The sequence below is a fragment of the Mustela nivalis genome (assembly GCF_964662115.1).
Source record: "Mustela nivalis genome assembly, chromosome: 5".
Classification (NCBI taxonomy): Eukaryota; Metazoa; Chordata; class Mammalia; order Carnivora; family Mustelidae; genus Mustela; species Mustela nivalis.
In genome coordinates, this window is record NC_139024.1 from 59,640,318 (window position 1) to 59,658,582 (window position 18,265).

At 36.7% G+C, this 18,265-nt stretch overlaps 1 protein-coding gene across 1 annotated transcript; it reads right to left on the reverse strand.

Annotated features, from left to right (window-relative positions):
- Positions 1–1,460: 1,460 nt before the first annotated feature.
- Positions 1,461–3,274, reverse strand: GJE1 (gap junction protein epsilon 1; the record flags this gene model as incomplete). The annotated part of the gene is made up of 3 exons (XM_082730738.1): positions 1,461–1,856; positions 2,360–2,542; positions 3,236–3,274. The coding sequence occupies 3 exons, from the start codon at positions 3,272–3,274 to the stop codon at positions 1,461–1,463; spliced, it is 618 nt and encodes a 205-aa protein (XP_082586864.1).
- Positions 3,275–18,265: the final 14,991 nt, after the last annotated feature.

Here is an 18,265-nt window from a genome sequence, read left to right on the forward strand (position 1 = left end):
CTAAACAAAGACAGTGAATAAATACTCCTTCTTTTCAGGGTGGGCTCTTCCCACAGTAAGCACTCTTTAAGATGCCACTGGACCACTCACTAAATATAAAGGTATTAAATCTTGGTTATCTTTGTCTAGGAACTCTTAGTATAGTACATGTTCAATAACAGATACTTATCTCTTTGTTGAATGAAAATAAGTTGGCTCTTCTCCTGTGCTTTGTACGTGGAAAAAGCCTCAACAATTTAAAATCCTGAATCTAGAATTCATGACATTAAACTTGGGCTGAACAATGCTTAAGGAAAAATTTGAAAACCTCAGTATTTGACTGACTATACTCTCTTTGCTAATAAGGCGTCAGTATAAGGCAGTCATATATAAAGATTTTTTTTCTAAGATTTTTATTTATTTATTTATTTGACAGAGATCACAAGTAGTAGAGAGGTAGGTGGAGAGAGAGGAGGGGAAGCAGGCTCCCCGATGAGCAGAGAGCCCGATGCGGGGCTCGATCCCAGCACCCTGGGACCATATCTGAGCTGAAGGCAGAGGCTTTAACCCACTGAGCCACCCAGGCGCCCCCATATATAAAGATTTTAAATGATGTCATATAAAGGTGATTATTGGTAAGACAGGTAGATTAAAAGAATACACTGAGCTGGTATAAATTTCTCTGAAATGATTTCATAACCCTTCAGGAAGTCTAACTTAATATAAATATAGTTTTCTAGTTCCATAATCTTGAACATAAAAGTTACAGTTATCAGGATATCTGTAAGAGGTGTTTTCTTTATTTTCCGACAAGAAACAAGGAAACCATTCACAATATTTGCCATAGCATTTTAAATTTATTTGTTGGCTATATTACCATATCATTTAATGTTAAAATGGTCAGGAAAACAATATAATATTAAAAATGTAATTAATCCATTTCTTTAAGTTAGTGATCAAACTATAGAATGACTTTTAATAATTAATTTACAACTTTTGTGCTTAAACAAGTTACATTTTATATGAATGCAAATATAATTATACCCTCAAAGTTTAGCCAAAAGGGTTCAGCCTTTACATTTAATGTAGTTATATGACTTTGGGCATATACATTAACCTCTCTGAGACTCAATTCTCCACTTTGTGTAAAAGGGATAATAAAAGTTTCTTTGGCCACAAAATACTGTGATTATTTGAGATGTTTTGTGTGAGAGAACTCTGTAAAGATTTTATTTTAAAAAGTTAACATTAGTTCTGCGTATATTTTCTAGTAGGTGACAAAATTAAGATAGAATGAAATGTTTGTTCAGGAATACCTGCCTCAGAACTTAGCATAATGTTTTATATTAGACATGAAGTTCAGACACACTGAGGTAAGTTTAAAATTATTTTTGAAATTGAGACACTCACTGAATAAGATGAACTGACTAAAAATGATTGGTAAAGAATTGTGGCATGACAGTAAGTAATTACCCTTCTCATCATTGCCTGATTAGAAAGCAAAATCTTCTAAATATGATCTCAAAAACTTCAGCAACACATAATACTACTGTAATCACAGTAAATGCATACATTGCAATGAGAAAAATGGTCTTCTCAAAGTGTTCCGGCACCATGCATTTTATAATAGTAAACTTTTTCCCAAGAGATCCAGCATTACACAAGTAAAGGGGTTTAACTTGGAAACCAAAGAGGTGAATCTGAAGCCAAAATGCTATCACCTCTAGACTGATTCTTAATAAAACAGAGAGGATATAAATCACAGTGTAGACAGGCTTTTGAAGAATGCATTCTTGGTTGATGCTTTTACATGCAGCATAAAGATGGAAAATAGCTCCAGGAACCAGGACAATCACTAGTTGTAACGCCCAGAACACCTAAAATATGTCAGAAATATCTTAGTCAAATCAGTCAACCTATTACCAAAAACACATGAAAGAGACTGACTCTTAACAGAGGCAGACTTAACAATTCTAAGTTTCATAAGTCTTATGAGGAGTAAAAATAATATAAGGAAGATAGTGATGTTGACCATCTTTAATTACTAAGATGTAGTCCTATTTTGCTGTCATCACTACCAATTACAAATAATAATGAAGTATTTTATTTTAGTAGCTACCTAATTTCCATTTTCTGATTACAGGACTAGGGTATAATTATAACATCAATAGATAACAGAATTCTGGAGATGAAGGAAACTCTTGACCAACTCAAATTTACCTGAAACATAGAACAAGTTAGAGAACAAGTAATAATTCTAGAAATAATATCTGTCAGAATATTCTTCATCTTATTATGTTTTTTTTTTTTTTTACATTTAAAAAGGAAACAGTTTTTATCTGGTGTAGAGGAAGGTTTACATGCACACAGAAAAACTTACTTGTGGAGTGATTGGCCTAAACTGATTATAACAGAAGAGATTTATTTCTCTTTTGTCTGGATCACAACTGAAGTGCAAAGCCTCATTCCCATAGACCGCAAAGCCTAACACCCCAAGGAAGAACATTCTTACTGATCCAAAGAAAAGGGTGTGGAATTGACCGATCACAGTTGGAGGCTTCACCTGTTAATGGTTTTAGGAGAGAAAGATGGTTTGAAAACAAACATTAAAGAAGTACATTTTAAAGGATGTTTTCATTATCACATTTTAAAATATTTAAGATTCATGAATTTTTGAAGCAAGATAGAATTTCAGACCTCATTAAGCCCCATGCAAATTCTGTATCATGAGCTTGCTCACCCCTTCGCACTCCAAAAATATGAAATGCTAACAGTCAAATAAAGACATGTTGCTGATCAAATGTATGATCTTGGAAATATTTAAAAAGCTCTAAATTCAATGACTGTCCTTCCTATTCTTGTAATCCTTTTGCAATAAAACCAAGAGAATCTTAGAATATCTAGGACCACTTTTAGAAAATTAGATAATAAATTTAATATTAAACTCATTAGTATGCACACTATCTCAACAACCAAATGATGTTTATTTAATTGTCATTACAGCTTATTTTCTACTTCTTAATTATCAGATTGAGAAGAGAGCGGCTACTTTAAAACACTAACAGCTGAATGTAGTTCCTGAATTATTCTAGTTATAGTTTTAAATTCAGAATATTCTGAAGCATACAGTTGATATTTATATTATTCTCCATATATGTAGAGATTCTTACTCAGCAACACTTAATGCAAATCAGGTTAAAATACAAGACAGGACTCCAACAATTATTTTTCGTTTGTTTGTTTGTATAATACTTACACATCCTTCATAGAAGTTTTTGATGTAATTCAAAGACATGTCTCAGAAGTTGTTAGCCTGGCATCCCTGTGGGTTAATTCTTGACCCACATTGCCACTTCGTGTCTGCCAGAATCAAACTCATATTCTCTCATGACTCTTACAGCAGAAAACACTTACCACTGCAAATTTCTCTCCCCTCCTTTTTTTCTCCCCCCTCTCTTTTTTTTTTTTTTTTTTTTTTTTCAGATCTCTGGGGCCCCAGTCAACTTTCCTATCTCTGTCCCAAAACAAAACAAAACAAAAACAAAGAAAAGCGGAGGGCATGTGGTCAATGTAATAATCCCTTGACTCACACTGTCAGCAGAGCCAGCCAGCCAGACAGGAGTGCTAGCAAAGCAAGAGGCCAGTCTAACAGGAGCTCTGAACCCTCAATGCCTCTCAATTACCTGAGAATCGCCTATATGTTAATAGGTGGATTTTTTTTTTTAAGATTTTATTTATCTATTTGACAGAGAGATCACAAGTAGGCAGGGAGGCAGGCAGAGAGAGAGAGAGGAGAAGCAGGCTCCCCACTGAGCAGAGATCCCGATGCGGGGCTCTATCCCCAGACTCTGAGATCATGACCTGGGCCAAAGGCAGAGGCTTTAACCCACTGAACTACCCAGGCGCCCCTAATCGGTGGATTTTTAAGCTTAGAGTTTTTTCCGAAATGTTTAGTGATCCTCCCCTCTGCCTCCATTTAGGTTTGTCTGAAAAGAAAATTACATGGGAAATCTTCCTGATTCTTGTTTACTTTCATGGAATAGGATTAATTTCTGGGACATTTAAGAAACCATAACACAGGGGTGCCTGGGTGGCTCAGTGGGTTAAAGCCTCTGCCTTCGGCTCAGGTCATGATCTCAGAGTCCTGGGATCGAGCCCCGCATCGGGCTCTCTGCTCATCGGGGAGCCTGCTTCCTCCTCTCTCTGCCTGCCTCTCTGCTTACTTGTGATCTCTCTCTCTCTCTGTGTCAAATAAATAAAAATCTAACAAACAAACAAAAAAACCATAACACAGGTTATGATAACTATTACAGCACTGAATATTACTGATATATTGTAATATTTGTCTTTTTGCTGAATGCTTACCATGGACATGGAAAAACCTGCAGTTAGATCTCTTTTCTGAGTGAAAAGATAGAGTACTGCCAACCAGGATGAGACCAGGATCTGGCACAAATTATGTGAACAATCCTGCCTTCTCTTCTGTCCCTCAGTAAATACAGCAAGTGCTAGATATTGTTATGGGTGCTGGGATGAGCAGGAGCCAAAACAGACAAGGAGCTGCCTTCCAACTGATCCATCTGTATAATATCTTCTACCCACCTGTGCTTCCGTACAGACAATGGTGGGTCAAATCTGCTTATTCACCTGCCTTCCTCATCTTTGTTTTGTTTGTGATCTGTGAAAGCTGTAATTCTAGACAACTTCACTGCTTTCCTTAGCAAATGGAGAGTGACTGTATAACCCATGCAATTATAGCCAATGGGCAAGGGGCCATGGCCTTGTTGAATCAGGGTATTGTACTGGATAGGGGAAATATATGTGGACAATGTAATGATCGCTCAGAGCCACCGGATGAGAGAAATTGCTGTATATTCTCATCTTCGCAGAAACAGAATTCCAGATTTGCTGTCTACTGATGCCTATGAAGCAGTATCCAAAAACCAAAACTATATTTTGTATGGGTGGAATTCTGCTTTGACTTCTATCATGTGCAATAATGGATGTGTTTGTTTAGACCATCAAACACTAGGGTCAAACATTTAAAATCATCAAAGTCTTCCTGTGTTTTTTCAGAGATGAACAAAATTAGCTTGAACCTTAATTGCATATGTAAATGGTAGAAACACAGTTTCATTTTCATTGTTGGGATCTATGGTGACCAAATAAATAATACTGCTCTTCCCCTTATAGCTTATGATCCAATCGAGCCATAAGACAAAAGTATAAAGCGCATAGAGGCCAAAATGTCACCCTTATTATACTCTCATTACCATAAAGATTGTGCTGGAGGAGGGATGTGGTTTATCTCCTCAGGAAAGTGTGATTCTTAGCCAGACACAGGTGCAGGCCTCATCAGTGCTGTATTCTAGCTGCCTTTCCCACATGAAGTGACTTCCTGCCTCTCTCAGATTTATGCATGAGAAGAGCTGAACAAAACTGCTGATTTCTGTGGACAACTGTCTTCCAAAGTGAAAATGTTAAGAAGTAAATGATGAATGCTCAGTTTTACCTTCCAAATGTGAGGTCAACTCACCAGCTAAGACAGTGGCTGTAGTGACTCTGGTCTCACGTTTGGCAATTGATAGGACTATTAATTAGGATGACAACCTGAACTTCTTTACATGCTAAGAGCTGACAGTACTAGAAGCAGCAAAAGAGGGCAATCCCCAATGTGCAAGCATTATTTAGTCCTCGACTTGCTTCATGTTTACTAATGTTCCATTAGATACAGCAGGTTACATTGTCAGCCCAAATTCAAGAAATAGCTACTACCTGTCAATTGACCTGCAGCCAGATTGCAGAGGTATGGGTACAGAGATAGGAATAATTTGTGACTGATTTTATGTTCTACAACAATATACCCTCTGATGACACATATTCATGTCTCTCCCACATATCTTCACCTCATTTCAGCATTGTAAAAGTCTCATCCAATCATAACATTAAGGTTGAAATCCAAGGTTTTGTGATTTGCATCACATGAAAATCTGAATGTGGCTGATATATGGCTCCTTAGGGGCCAGAATCTAAAGAAAGAAAAGCAAAAGTTCTCTTCCACACAACGTTAATGCACAATAGTGATACAGGGATAGAAGAACTCTGACACCTCCACTTGCAGTGTGGGAGAACAGGAGGCACACTGCTATTACTGGCCCATAGCAATTTTGAAATTTTGCATAGGACATAATGCCAGTTCTCCCTATTCTGAAGGCACTGAATATCCCTTGGTTAAGCCCTAGTACTACTTTTGAAAGATGCTCCCCAGTCTATTGTACAGTACTTCTTGATCAAAGTGGTTTTCTGGTGCATTGTTGTCAAAGTCTGCAACTCCATCATCTGTGTTTTTAGCTGAAAACATCTAACCTTTTTCATTAAAAAATGGTTGCATTTGAACCTGAGTAACTTCCTTAGACTGCCTCCTGCTAGAAATGTGGAGGATCAGAAGGCTTTTTTACAGTTTGACTAATATTATCCATTTGATTGAAACTAGTAGTTGTTTTGCTTTTGTTTGTTTTGTTTTGTTTGTTGGTACAGCTCTCTTAATCACTTTTTTAGTTTCCAATGTACCAGTTTTAATGCACTTAGTTTGAAAAATAGTTATACCCTCAATTATTTTTAAGAAAGGATAAAACGTCTCTGAGACCATGCTTTTAAAGATTTTTAGAAAACTTCTGTCTAATGAGATATTAATTAGTCATGTCTTAAATATTTTGAGGTTTACCCAAGAATGTTATAGTCATACTACTGATTTGATTTGTAGTCTTACATTAGGAATTTTTACTTGCCAGGGACACTAGAAATGAAAACAAAACAAAACAAAAAGAATTCCCAGGTAGCAAGTCCTGATCCCTCTATATTTTCCCCAAATTTGCCTGCAATTTCATCTCTAGGTCCCTTCACTAGGTCATTGTTCTCTTCTTATACCTTACTAAATGTGGCTAGGAAAAAAACCAAGCAAAACAAACAGACAAACAAAAATGTGGCTAGGAGTACCAACCTGTTACTTTTAGAGTTCTTTTTGGATTTCTTAGCCAAATCCAGATTTTCATTAGTATGTTTTTTTAATCTTTCATGTTATTTCAGGTGACTATTGTGCTGATTGTCTTCATATTATGAGTCACCATATTTCTGGCCTGCTACAGTTATTTTCTCAATGCTTTTCCAGCCTCTACTAAGAATTTCACATTGCTTTTCTTGCCTTTGGTAATAGTTTCGTTGTTCCTTTTTCCACTTTCTGCCTACTGAAGATGTTCCTGCAATTTTAGGGTTTGTTCTTGTAGTGTCTGACCTTTTTTTTTTTTTTTAAGATTTTATTTATTTATTTGACAGGGAGAGAGAGAGCACAAGGAGACAGAGAGGTAGGCAGAGGGAGTGTGGAGAGTAGGTTCCCTGCTGAGCAGAGAGCCCCACGTGGGTCTCAATCCCAGGACCCTGAGATCATGACCTGAGCTGAAGGCAGAGGCTTTAACCCACTGAGCCACCCAGGTGTCCCCTGTGTGACTTTTTGTTCCAATATTTTCAATATCTGTATCAGTTGAGACTTTTTTTCATAGCAAGTCACTCTAAAATTTAATAGCCAAAATAAAAAGTATTTATTTCACTTGTGGTTTAGGAGACTATTTCACCCAGCCTGGACTGGTTTAGTAATTTCTACTGAGTTCTTGCATGCATATATGGTTAGTCAGCAGGTCAGCTGCCAGGTGGATTATCCAGGGTGACTTAACTCACATGTCTGGAGGTTGGCAGACTTGAGCCAGAGTGATTTGGGTGACTAAGGCACATGTCTCTTGTCTTTCTGAAGATTGGCCCAGACTTCTACTTGTGGTGGGGATTATAGAGTTTCCAAAACAGAGAGTTGAAAAGGCCAAAAGTGCAAGAACATGTCAAGCCTCTGCTTGCTTCAGAGTTACTAATGTCCCACCAGCCAAAGCAAGGCTCATGGCGATTCCAGCTTTTAGTAAGAAGATCTGAAGTTATATTCCAGTGACAGGGATGCGGGGAGGTAAAGAATGTATAGTGATTTTACAATCAACCCCATGACTGGGGGCATTAAGTGAGAAAGTACAATATTCAAGAATCTTGTTTGTTTCAAAATGCAATTTGGCAATCAAAGATATGTACATTCTTCCTAGAGAATCAATTATTGAAAACTAAAGTTTGGGGCCATGCTTGTATGCTGTCCACTGAGCCTTTCTTTCCTGATGTGAAAAGCATATGAGAAGAACTAGAGTAGATGGGAAAAAACTCTCTTATAATAATATATTAGCCTATGGGATGATTTCTATCTGCTATTAAGTATTTTTAAAAAATTATCTCCCCAGAGTTCTTACAACTCTGTGAGATATGTTCTTTTGCGTGTCTATTTTACAGGTGAAGCCCAGAGAGTGTAAGTAATCTACCCAAAGTTACAGTTAGTAGATGGCAAAACCAGGGGGTGAAAGATAGTGAATGAATTGCTTTTTGTTAACTGGTGAGCTGTAGGCACACGAGAATATTATTGGGGTGATTGTTAGGACCCTGAAACATGAGGAATTAAGGGAAAATAAGTCTGGGTTTCTTATTTTCTCCTGAAAAAATCTCAGGGGTTATTAGTTCTGTGAAGATTGGCCATTTTTGTATTTCCCTGGCCTGTTCTCAATGTGAAGAGGAAAAGCCAAGCAGAGAACTAACACAGTGTAATATGTGCCAAGGGAGTACTTGAGAGATGTGAATGACTCCCCAGAAATGATGTCAGCTAAATTTCTTTCTCATTTGGTATCCATGTGAGGAGGAAGAACATATGGGCTCTGGAATCAGAAAACCTGTTTGGACCCTTGTTTCACCACTCGGTTAGATTTGAGATCTCGGGAAAAGTATTTACTATCTCTGAGTGTCAGTTTCTCTAAATGGGGTTGATGGTAGTATTTACCTCACAAGGTTGTTGTATGAAGATTATTAAAAGTATTTGAGAAACCATTCCTCCTGTGTTTAATGAGACCCCGAATCATCTTTTTTTTCTATTAATTTTTTTTAGTTATTCAGACTACAGAATGTTAAGTTAATTATCCTTTTTAAGAAAGGAAGAGTCACTGCTTTCTTCAACCTAAAGAACGTTTGTATTGGCCATGAAGAACATTTTTAGGAAGAATGAATAACATGCAAATCCCACTTTTAAAAAAAATTTTGTTGAGGTATAACTGACATATAACATTATGTTGGTTTCAGGTGTACAATGTAATGCTTTGATATTTGTATATATTTCAATATGATTACCACAATAAATCTACTTAACATTTGTTACCATACATAGTTACAAAATTTTTTTTCTTGTGATAAGAACTTTTAAGATTTATTCTTTCAGTAACTTTGAAATATGTATGTTTATTTTCAATGTCTTTCCTCTGTCTCTGTTTGATCTTTTTTGGGAGGGTGTGTCTCTTCCTTTAGAGTCTACTAAGATGCCAAGACAAGTGGGACTGAAGCCCAGAGAAGCTTTGAGTAAATTTAATTACTAAAACATACCTCTGCTCTCCCAGCTCCAAAGATTTTAAAATGAACAGGTTACCTCCATCAATTTCCTGAGTAAATGGCCCTGAATTTGAAACTATAGCACCAGCTTGCTTGCTTAAACTTGCTTAAAGCTTTTCATTTTAGCAGAGGAGTGAAAACAGGTTCACATCTTTTTCTACTTCTACTGTTAATATTACTAGTGCTTTCACACACACATACACACCACACAAACAGATGCATACACAAATTGCTGACATTTATTGATTACTGCTATTTTCTGGCACTGCTCTAAACTATGGGAGTCATGTATAATCTTTTGCCAGATATTCTTGGAGTCCTAAAATTTCTGAGATTAAAAACATTGAAGACCTGTGTGGTCTAGCCCAGAAAGGGAAAAACCTCTAATTTTGCACACAACTCAAGATAGGACCCAAATGAAATAACTGTAGAAAAGCACTGGTCAGGATGGCTAACACGTAACAGCCCATAAATATTTTTCATTATTACTACTTACAATCTGCTCTAAATTAATACTTTAAATCGTCACAGGTTTTGCTTTAGAGCTATTCTTTTCTACGTATTTGTGCTTATTCATTTTCACTCAACCAGTAAATATTGCATACCTAGAATATCAGCTGCTATGTACATTGTTATGTGTTATGTGTGAGAATAATAGAGCCCCCGCCTTCATTGGGCTTATAGTATAGTAGAGCATGTGTGCTTGTGCATATATATATGCGTGTGTGTATATAAATGTATGTAATTGACATGTATAGTGCTCAATATGTTTAAAATAAAGAATGATTTATGTTTAATCCTTCAAAGTATGGTCACAAACTACCTCGGCTTATTTCACATCTGGCAAACAAGGAGAAATAATCTCTTCATAAGTTTCTTCTCTAGCATCCTTTGAGCCTCAGAGTTTTGCATTGTGTTACAGTAATTTACTGTTCTCCTCATGAGATATCCAATGACTGTTGAATGGGATAAAATAGAGATCAATTTAGGTACTCTCAATAGTAGATTTCACAGAAGGACAGCTGAGATAAGGCAATCCGGACAGCTGCCTCAATTCATAAATCACAATCCTTAACCAATTCACATCTCACTGAAATCTCTGACCTGCCAAAATTGGGTTTGTCTTTCTGCATGAATAATTTATATTCTCTGGAATGGAACTGGGGATGCCTTAGTGGAAAGGGTCAATAACCAATCATGTTATTTTAGGCAAATGATTTAACTTGCTGGGTTGCATTTCCGTGTCTCTGAAAGGAATAGACTGGATTCCACAATCTGTAAATAATTTCACATATGGTTTTATGATTCTAAGTCTTATAACCATACTTGGAGCTATTGTACTTGCTGTGAGAACTATTGTGAGTAATTTGTATGTTACCAGTAATTGCTTGACCTACTGGTTAAATTGAAAGCCTCATTTTTCTTCTTCATCAACAAATTTATACATTTCATATTTCCAATAGGCCTATATTGCACAGTTTCTAGGCATATAACACACATGCCTTATTTCTTTTTCAGATGCTCTAGCCATACAGTCAAGCCCCTAGAAGAATACAGTCTATAAGCCCAGGACACCTGAATTTGTGTCCTTTTCTACCATTATGGTTGTTGTTTACACATTTTGTGTTAACTGTACAAGTTTAGTTTTTCTAATTTTACAGTGTGGAAAATAACTCTTACCCAAAAGATGCTATAATTAATAAGAGAATATATGAAGTAATTTCTAGCACAATGTCTGACACATAGTTGATTTCTCAAAAAATACCATTTTTGCTCTTGTGATGGAGACTAGACTCATTGTATCAAACTTGAGAGGAAGTATATCAAATAGGTAAAAATTTGGGTTCTTGAATCAGTGAACGTAGAATTTGAATCACAGCTTGCGATGAAAATGCCTCAGGAAAACTAGCTAACGACTCAAAACCTCATTCTCCTCAGCCACTGGGATTTGTAGAGTTCTCTGGATCATGGATTTGTTTTCAACAAATTTGGGGGAAAAAGTCAGCCATTATCTCTTTAAACATTTTTTTGTCCTTTTCTCCTCTTTTTCTGGGACTCCAATTACTTAGATGCTAGAGTGTTTAATATGGTATCTGATCCTTTCTCTGAATGCTGCTTCTCATTGTGAATAGTTATTATGTTAATGTCACTGATATTGTCTTCTACAGAGTCTCAACTGAAGTTAATCCTGCCCAGGACATTTTTCATCTGGGATACTGTATATTTCTATCTAGGACAAGGGTCAATGAACTGTAGCACCTGGATCAGCCACCGTTTTTGTAAAATAAAGTTTTATTGCAACATGGTCATGCCCATTCATTTATGTATTGTCTGTGGTTGCTTTTGTGTTACAAGATCATAGTAGTTGCAACAGAAATCATATGGCCCATAAATCTAAAATATTTACCCTCTGGCCATGTAAGAAAAAAACATGCCAACCTTTCTAGGGCCAATCCTGCTCTAGAAGTTGAATGTGGGTCTTTTAAAATTTTTATTGATTAATGGATTGATTTTATTTGAGAGAGAGAGAGAGAGAGCACAAACAGGGGGAGGGAAGAGGGAAAAGCAGACCCCACTGAGCAGGGAGTCTGGCTTAGGGCTCCATCTCAGGACCCCAACTTCATGACCTGAGTAGAAAGCAGCTGCTTAACTGATTCAGCCACCCCGACACACCTTACCCCCCACCTTTTTTAAGATTTGAGTCTTTTTTTAATCTTCCATTTCTCAAATCATAATGTTAATATTTTTCTGTATCATTTTAAAGGTAGATGGGAGATATATATATTTTAAAGATTTTATTTATTTATTTGACAGAGAGAGATCACAAGTAGGCAGAGAGGCAGGCACAGAGAGAGAGGAGGAAGGAGGCTCCCTGCTGAGCAGAGAGCCCGACACGGGACTCAATCCCAGGACCCTGAGATCATGACCTGAGCCGAAGGCAGCGGCTTAACCCACTGAGCCACCCAGGCGCCCGATGAGATATATTTTAATGGCTGTTTTGTGTCCTTGTTTGTCTATTCTAATGATCAATTTTTTTCCTCATTACGGTTTATAAGTTCCTGTTTTTTGTATGCCTCTTAATTTTTAAATGAATTGCTGACATTTTGTTGGTTGCTATATTTTGTTGATTTCCTTTCAATGGTGTTAGAATTTGTCCTGGCATGCAGGTAGGTTACTCAGATCAGCTGGATACCTTTCAGACTTGATTTTAGCCTGTTAAGATGGGTTGGGGTTAGCTTGCAGTCGGGCATATTTAGACTCACAACTAAAGAAGTATGTATGTATCCTGTGCATTCTACAGGATACACATTGCATTAAAAGTCTTTCCATGCTGGGTGTGGAAACACAAACTATTCTCAACTCAGTTTGCACTTCAACTGTTGATGGGTGGTTTTCTCTGAACTTGGGAAGTTTCATCTATGCATGAACAGATTTGTACTCAGTCAAAGCCTCAAATGGACCCCCCTCTAGAGTTCTCTGTTTAGCTCCTGGCTCTACAGTACTCTGCCCTCCAAATTCTAGCCATCTTTGTCTCTTCAAACACTGATTTTTTTATTCCTCCATTCAGTGAGGCCACTGAACGATGTTAAGGTTTCCATTTTCTGAACTTGGGGGAGAGGGATCACTGAGTGACCTCTAGGGTATAAGCTGGGCTTGCGTGTTTTATCTCTCTCCTCTCGGTGACTTCAATCTGTGCTGAATGTTTTCCAATTTTTCCGAATTTTGCAATGATTGGTACTTTTTGGGGGTCCAGTTTTCTTGTTGTTTAAAGCAGAAAACAGAAAAAAAAATCCACTTTGTATCACTTTATTTCTACCATAAAACAAAAGCCCTTAAACCTAGTTTCATTGTTCTCAATAATGTTTTAAAGAGTAAAGATCATGGGATCTCTGAGTAAATATAATTTCAATTTTGCAGTATTTGTAATATAGTAGATCTTATTTACACTTAAAATTAAGAAGTCAACAGAATTCTATCCAAGTGTCTAGTAGTATAGGGTCAGCAATAAGTCAGGCTGTGTTGATAGTTTAGTACAGTTGCTTAGAATGAAGGAGTCTGCAATGATTCATTTCAAGTTCTGTGACTGACCAGTTCTGTCATATTAGATCCGTTTCTGTTTTTTATCCTGAGTTTCAAATTCCCATCTATAACAAAAAAAAAAAAAATAAAACACACCATATAGCGTTGCTGTTAGGATTGAATGCCATAGATTATTTATTTAACATGATATCTAGCATTTTAAGTTCCAAATTAACATAAACATTATTGTGCCATTGTTGATGATTGTTTTTGAGAAGTTGTTCTTTTGTTGTACTGAAGATGAGTCTGCAAGACTTTAAGTGCCCTCCATGCTAGAGTCCTTGGAAATTCTTGGCACTTTACCATTTGTATGAAAGTAGACCAATGAATTCAGCAGCAACTGAATGCTCTTAGGGCACCAGCCAAAGCCATCCATGAATTGGCTTGACTTAGAAGGCTAAGCCTGATAAGGTCTTCTTATTTAGATGGGGCTAGCCTGATGCAGTCACATCTCCCTTTGTGGTGTGATAAAGGCTATGGTGCTTTTCCTACATACCAACCCCTGGCTGCTAGGAATTTTGGCTGCTGGCAATGCACAACCAACTATATTCTTCGCTGAGCATAGCCGACTGCTGCAGGAGAATGTCTCACGTGAGCCTGTGTTCCTTCCCAGAGGGTGACATGCAGCCAGAAACTGGCCGATGGAGAGCTAAATGGTCTGCTCCCATTCTGTTTCAGAACAACTCTGAAGGGCATCCAGCTTTGGGGATGATGGAAACTTCAGGCACAACCACTTTGCAGGAATTTCTTCATCTGCTCAGTCCTGCCTTCTTTGTTTCCTTCTGGGGTCAATTTCTAAAAGCATTCTTTAATAAACCTCCTGCATACACATCGTCATCTCAGAATTTCTTTCTTTTTTTTTTTTTTTTAAGATTTTATTTATTTATTTGACAGACAGAAATCACAAGTAGGCAGAGAGGCAGATGGGGGTGGGGGGAAGCAGGCTCCCCGCTGAGCAGAGAGCCCCATGCGGGCCTCAATCCCAGGACCCTGAGATCATGACCTGAGCCGAAGGCAGAGGCTTTAACCCACTGAGCCACCCAGGCGCCCTCAGAATTTATTTCTATGGAACCCAGCCCAAGATGCTTGGGTAACATGAGTATGAAATACACACAAATGAGAAATGTTGTATTCTCAATGCAGAAAACCCCTTGCTCTGGCCCTTTCTGAGACCTGACATAGGCATCTGAATTGGGAGTATTGAGATCAAGGGTTATAGCTCAGATAGTTCCTACGCCTCCCTACCCTGTGATTCTTAACTACAATATTCTGCCTTTCAAATGAATGTGGAAATGTTTCACCTTTTAAAATTGAGCATGTTTTCCTGAATACATCTTAAGCCTGATGTACCTGACCTTAAAGAGGAATAAAGTATATGGAGAAAATGTAGAAGGGAATGCAGTAGTTAGAACAACTCGTCCCCTGACATTAAAATAACAATAACAATAACAATAATAATAATAATAATAACAACGCTGTAGGCAGCCAATGTGTTTCTCCCTCAGCTCTGCGGAAAGAGGGAATATTTCTTGGCCATCAGATTCACATTAACCTCCCAAAAGCTTCTAGTCCCCATGACAATTTTTAAATAGTAATTATATCCCAAAAGATCTTTAGTCATAGGCATTTCTCCTAGGAATGATTCCTAGATAAACCTGAGGGGATATTATGATAATTTGTCAACGAATAAATTCTTCATTATGAAATAACCTGCATCTTACAAACATGATTTTGGAGGGCTCTTATCTGAAGTCACCACAAATTGGCATCAGCAAATGGAAAACTTTAGCATCAGGTTTGGCTATGTACCCATGATTAATATTCTTGGTAATAACTTAGTGATGACTACAAATAAAGATATATTAGCATAACCTTTCAACATGTTCAGGTTTTCATGTGATTTCAAATTATTTCAATGCTAAAACAGTGAACATTACAACATTATAACTCGATGCTTTAGATTTATTACTTGGAGGTTATTTTCATCTTTCTGAAAAATACTGAATTATTAAATTTGTGCAAGCCAAGTTTTATTTTTTTTTTATTTTTTGTGAACCAGGTATCTGTGGGGAGGTCCAAACCTGACAGCAAATGGTTTTTATCAAATTATTTGCTATGGAGTCAAACTCAGAAAGCTCATGCTTAATATTACCCTTTGTTGGTGCTTATCCCTGATTTCACTCAATTTTCATCAACATAAGTTCCATAAGACATCAATTTGTTGTAACTTTTTAGTGTTGGACATACTGAGAAATTGTAAATACTTCTATCATAAGCTTCAAAGTGGGAAAAATTAATAACTGTATATTTGGCATGGTAGGGTACTCTAACTGCTGCTTAATTTTAGTTTATGTTGTATCATATTTTGTATTTTTGAAACATTGCATTCCTTTAATTTATGAAATGCTTATAGAATCAAACTTCCATGTATATATTTAGTCTGATGTGCACAAACTCCAGATTACTGAATTAAAACCTTGTGCTAAATTGTTGGGCTATCATTAGAATTTCCATTCCTTATTCCCTTTGTGACATGTTACCAGGGAAAATTCATTGCTTTGAATAATAATGAGCTTGAGACAAATTTAGCTTTTGAAAGCTGATTAATGCCTTTTTCTGTTTTGAACACCTAATATATAAACCACCTTTGCTTCTTTTTATAAAGAAAATTTAATGGCCATTTTTCTATGAATTCCTACTTATGAAGTATTGGAATGTGCTAATTTATCTTTAAAATGTTAATATAGATGCTGGGATGGAAATGTACTGGAGCTAGTAAAATATGAAACCATATGTGAGATGACATTATTAATATGCTACTAACTATAATTATTTGAGTTTTATGAGTCATATGAACTAAAACCATCGCATATTCTCTGATAATTTCAGAAGGAGTGATTTTTCCAACTTTGTATGTTAGGGGTATAAACTTCTCAAGAAGTATTTAAAGGTCTTATGAATATCTAATGATCTTGTCATCACTAGCATTCTTGGACACTCCAGTGAATGGAAACCACTACCATTTTTTATTGTTACTGGGATACAAATAGTCTAAGATGACTTTGTGTGCTGGCAAGTTTCTAATAGCACTTTCTATCTGTAAAATTAAAAAGGGATTTCTTATTTTGGGTGAGGTAACAGGTTTTTAGTAATATTAATCATGATAATGTTAGAAGTTAATTTATTAAAAGCAATTATATTAAGGACAAGGATAATGATTATGGGGTTATTTGGCTAACAGAGATTAAAATTTACAGTAACAATAAGCTGAAAGATGATTTTGTGCCAACAGAGCTGTTAAAAATATGTAACACTGAATTATGAATAGAAACATAAATGGATAAGAAAATAAAAGAATAGCTCATAATACTGAGTGGAAAATTGCTCATCAGTTATCAAATGACACATAAAGGTCTGGTGAAAAAGCAGGACCTTGCTGGGGTAAATTCCCGGAGTCAGTAGACAGAGCAATTTGCAATTGAATGGTATCACAGATACGCTATAGAGACCTTTCATGGATTGCTGATTTTTCGGAACTGAAAAGCATCAACAACCTATTAGGGTTTCAAGACTTTAAGTAGATGTATGGTTCCAGTAATTTATCCTTGAGTCCTTTATAAAAAAGGCTCTACGGATAGAAATCCTTGAAGTTCTCCGTTTTCAAACAAGATTTTTAATTAACTCTTCACACCCCCTTGGAGCCAAATATGCTATTTACAGCTTCTTATAATAATTGTAGGCTGAAGATGTATTTTTGTGTAGATGTGTATATGTGTTTGGGTAAATGTAGTTTTTTTGTGAGATTAAGGAACTGCCGAGAGCAACGGGTATCCAAGTTCTTTCTTTGATTTAACATTTCTGTGAAAGTCCTATTCAAGATCTTTGGGTAATTTTTCACAACCATTGCCCCTATGTCAAATTCCAAAAGAGCTCAGAGTTTTAACTTGATGTCTACATGAAAAAATGCTAGAAGTAAGAAATTTTAAAAAAGAAGGTCATAGGAAGAAAGAACAATAATGCTTTTCTAGTGATTGATTATCTCCCCTCTCCTGTTCCTCTGCTTCTACTAGTGTAGTTCAGGTCTGGTATTCATAGTTCGATACTGTCTTTTTATTGTCATATTACTGGCTCAAGTGCTTCTACACCCAATGCTGGAGTAATTGTTCTATATATGGTTTTGTTGTTTTCCTCCAAAATCGTTTTTGCTTCCCAAATTTTAATGACCATAGTCTACACACCTTAATTTAGGGTTTTGAGTTCCACAAGTCAGCCTTTTCAGTCTCTTCTCCCATTCTTTTAGAAAAATCCATGCTTCAGCCACTTCAGACCATCTCCTATACCTCAGATATGCCTTATTTCCTTTCCATATGTAGATCCTTTCCAAAAGTGCTCTATTTTATCTTCCCACCATACTGTTTATTTTCCCCACTAAGGTCCTATCCATCTGGGGGGCTACATTTAAATTTCTTATGTCTATGATTCCATCCCTGACCAACCAAACCAACAGAGAAACTTCCCTCCGAACTTTCAAAATATTTCGCAATGCACAAGGCTAATACTAGGCCCCTTGACATCTTTGAACAAATTAGAAAAACCCATTCCCTTTGGAAAGACAGTCCCATAAGCGCACAGCGTGTTGAGCAGACTATAACTCTAAGTGAAGCAGGAAAAAGCAGATGGAGCTCCTTCCCAGAAT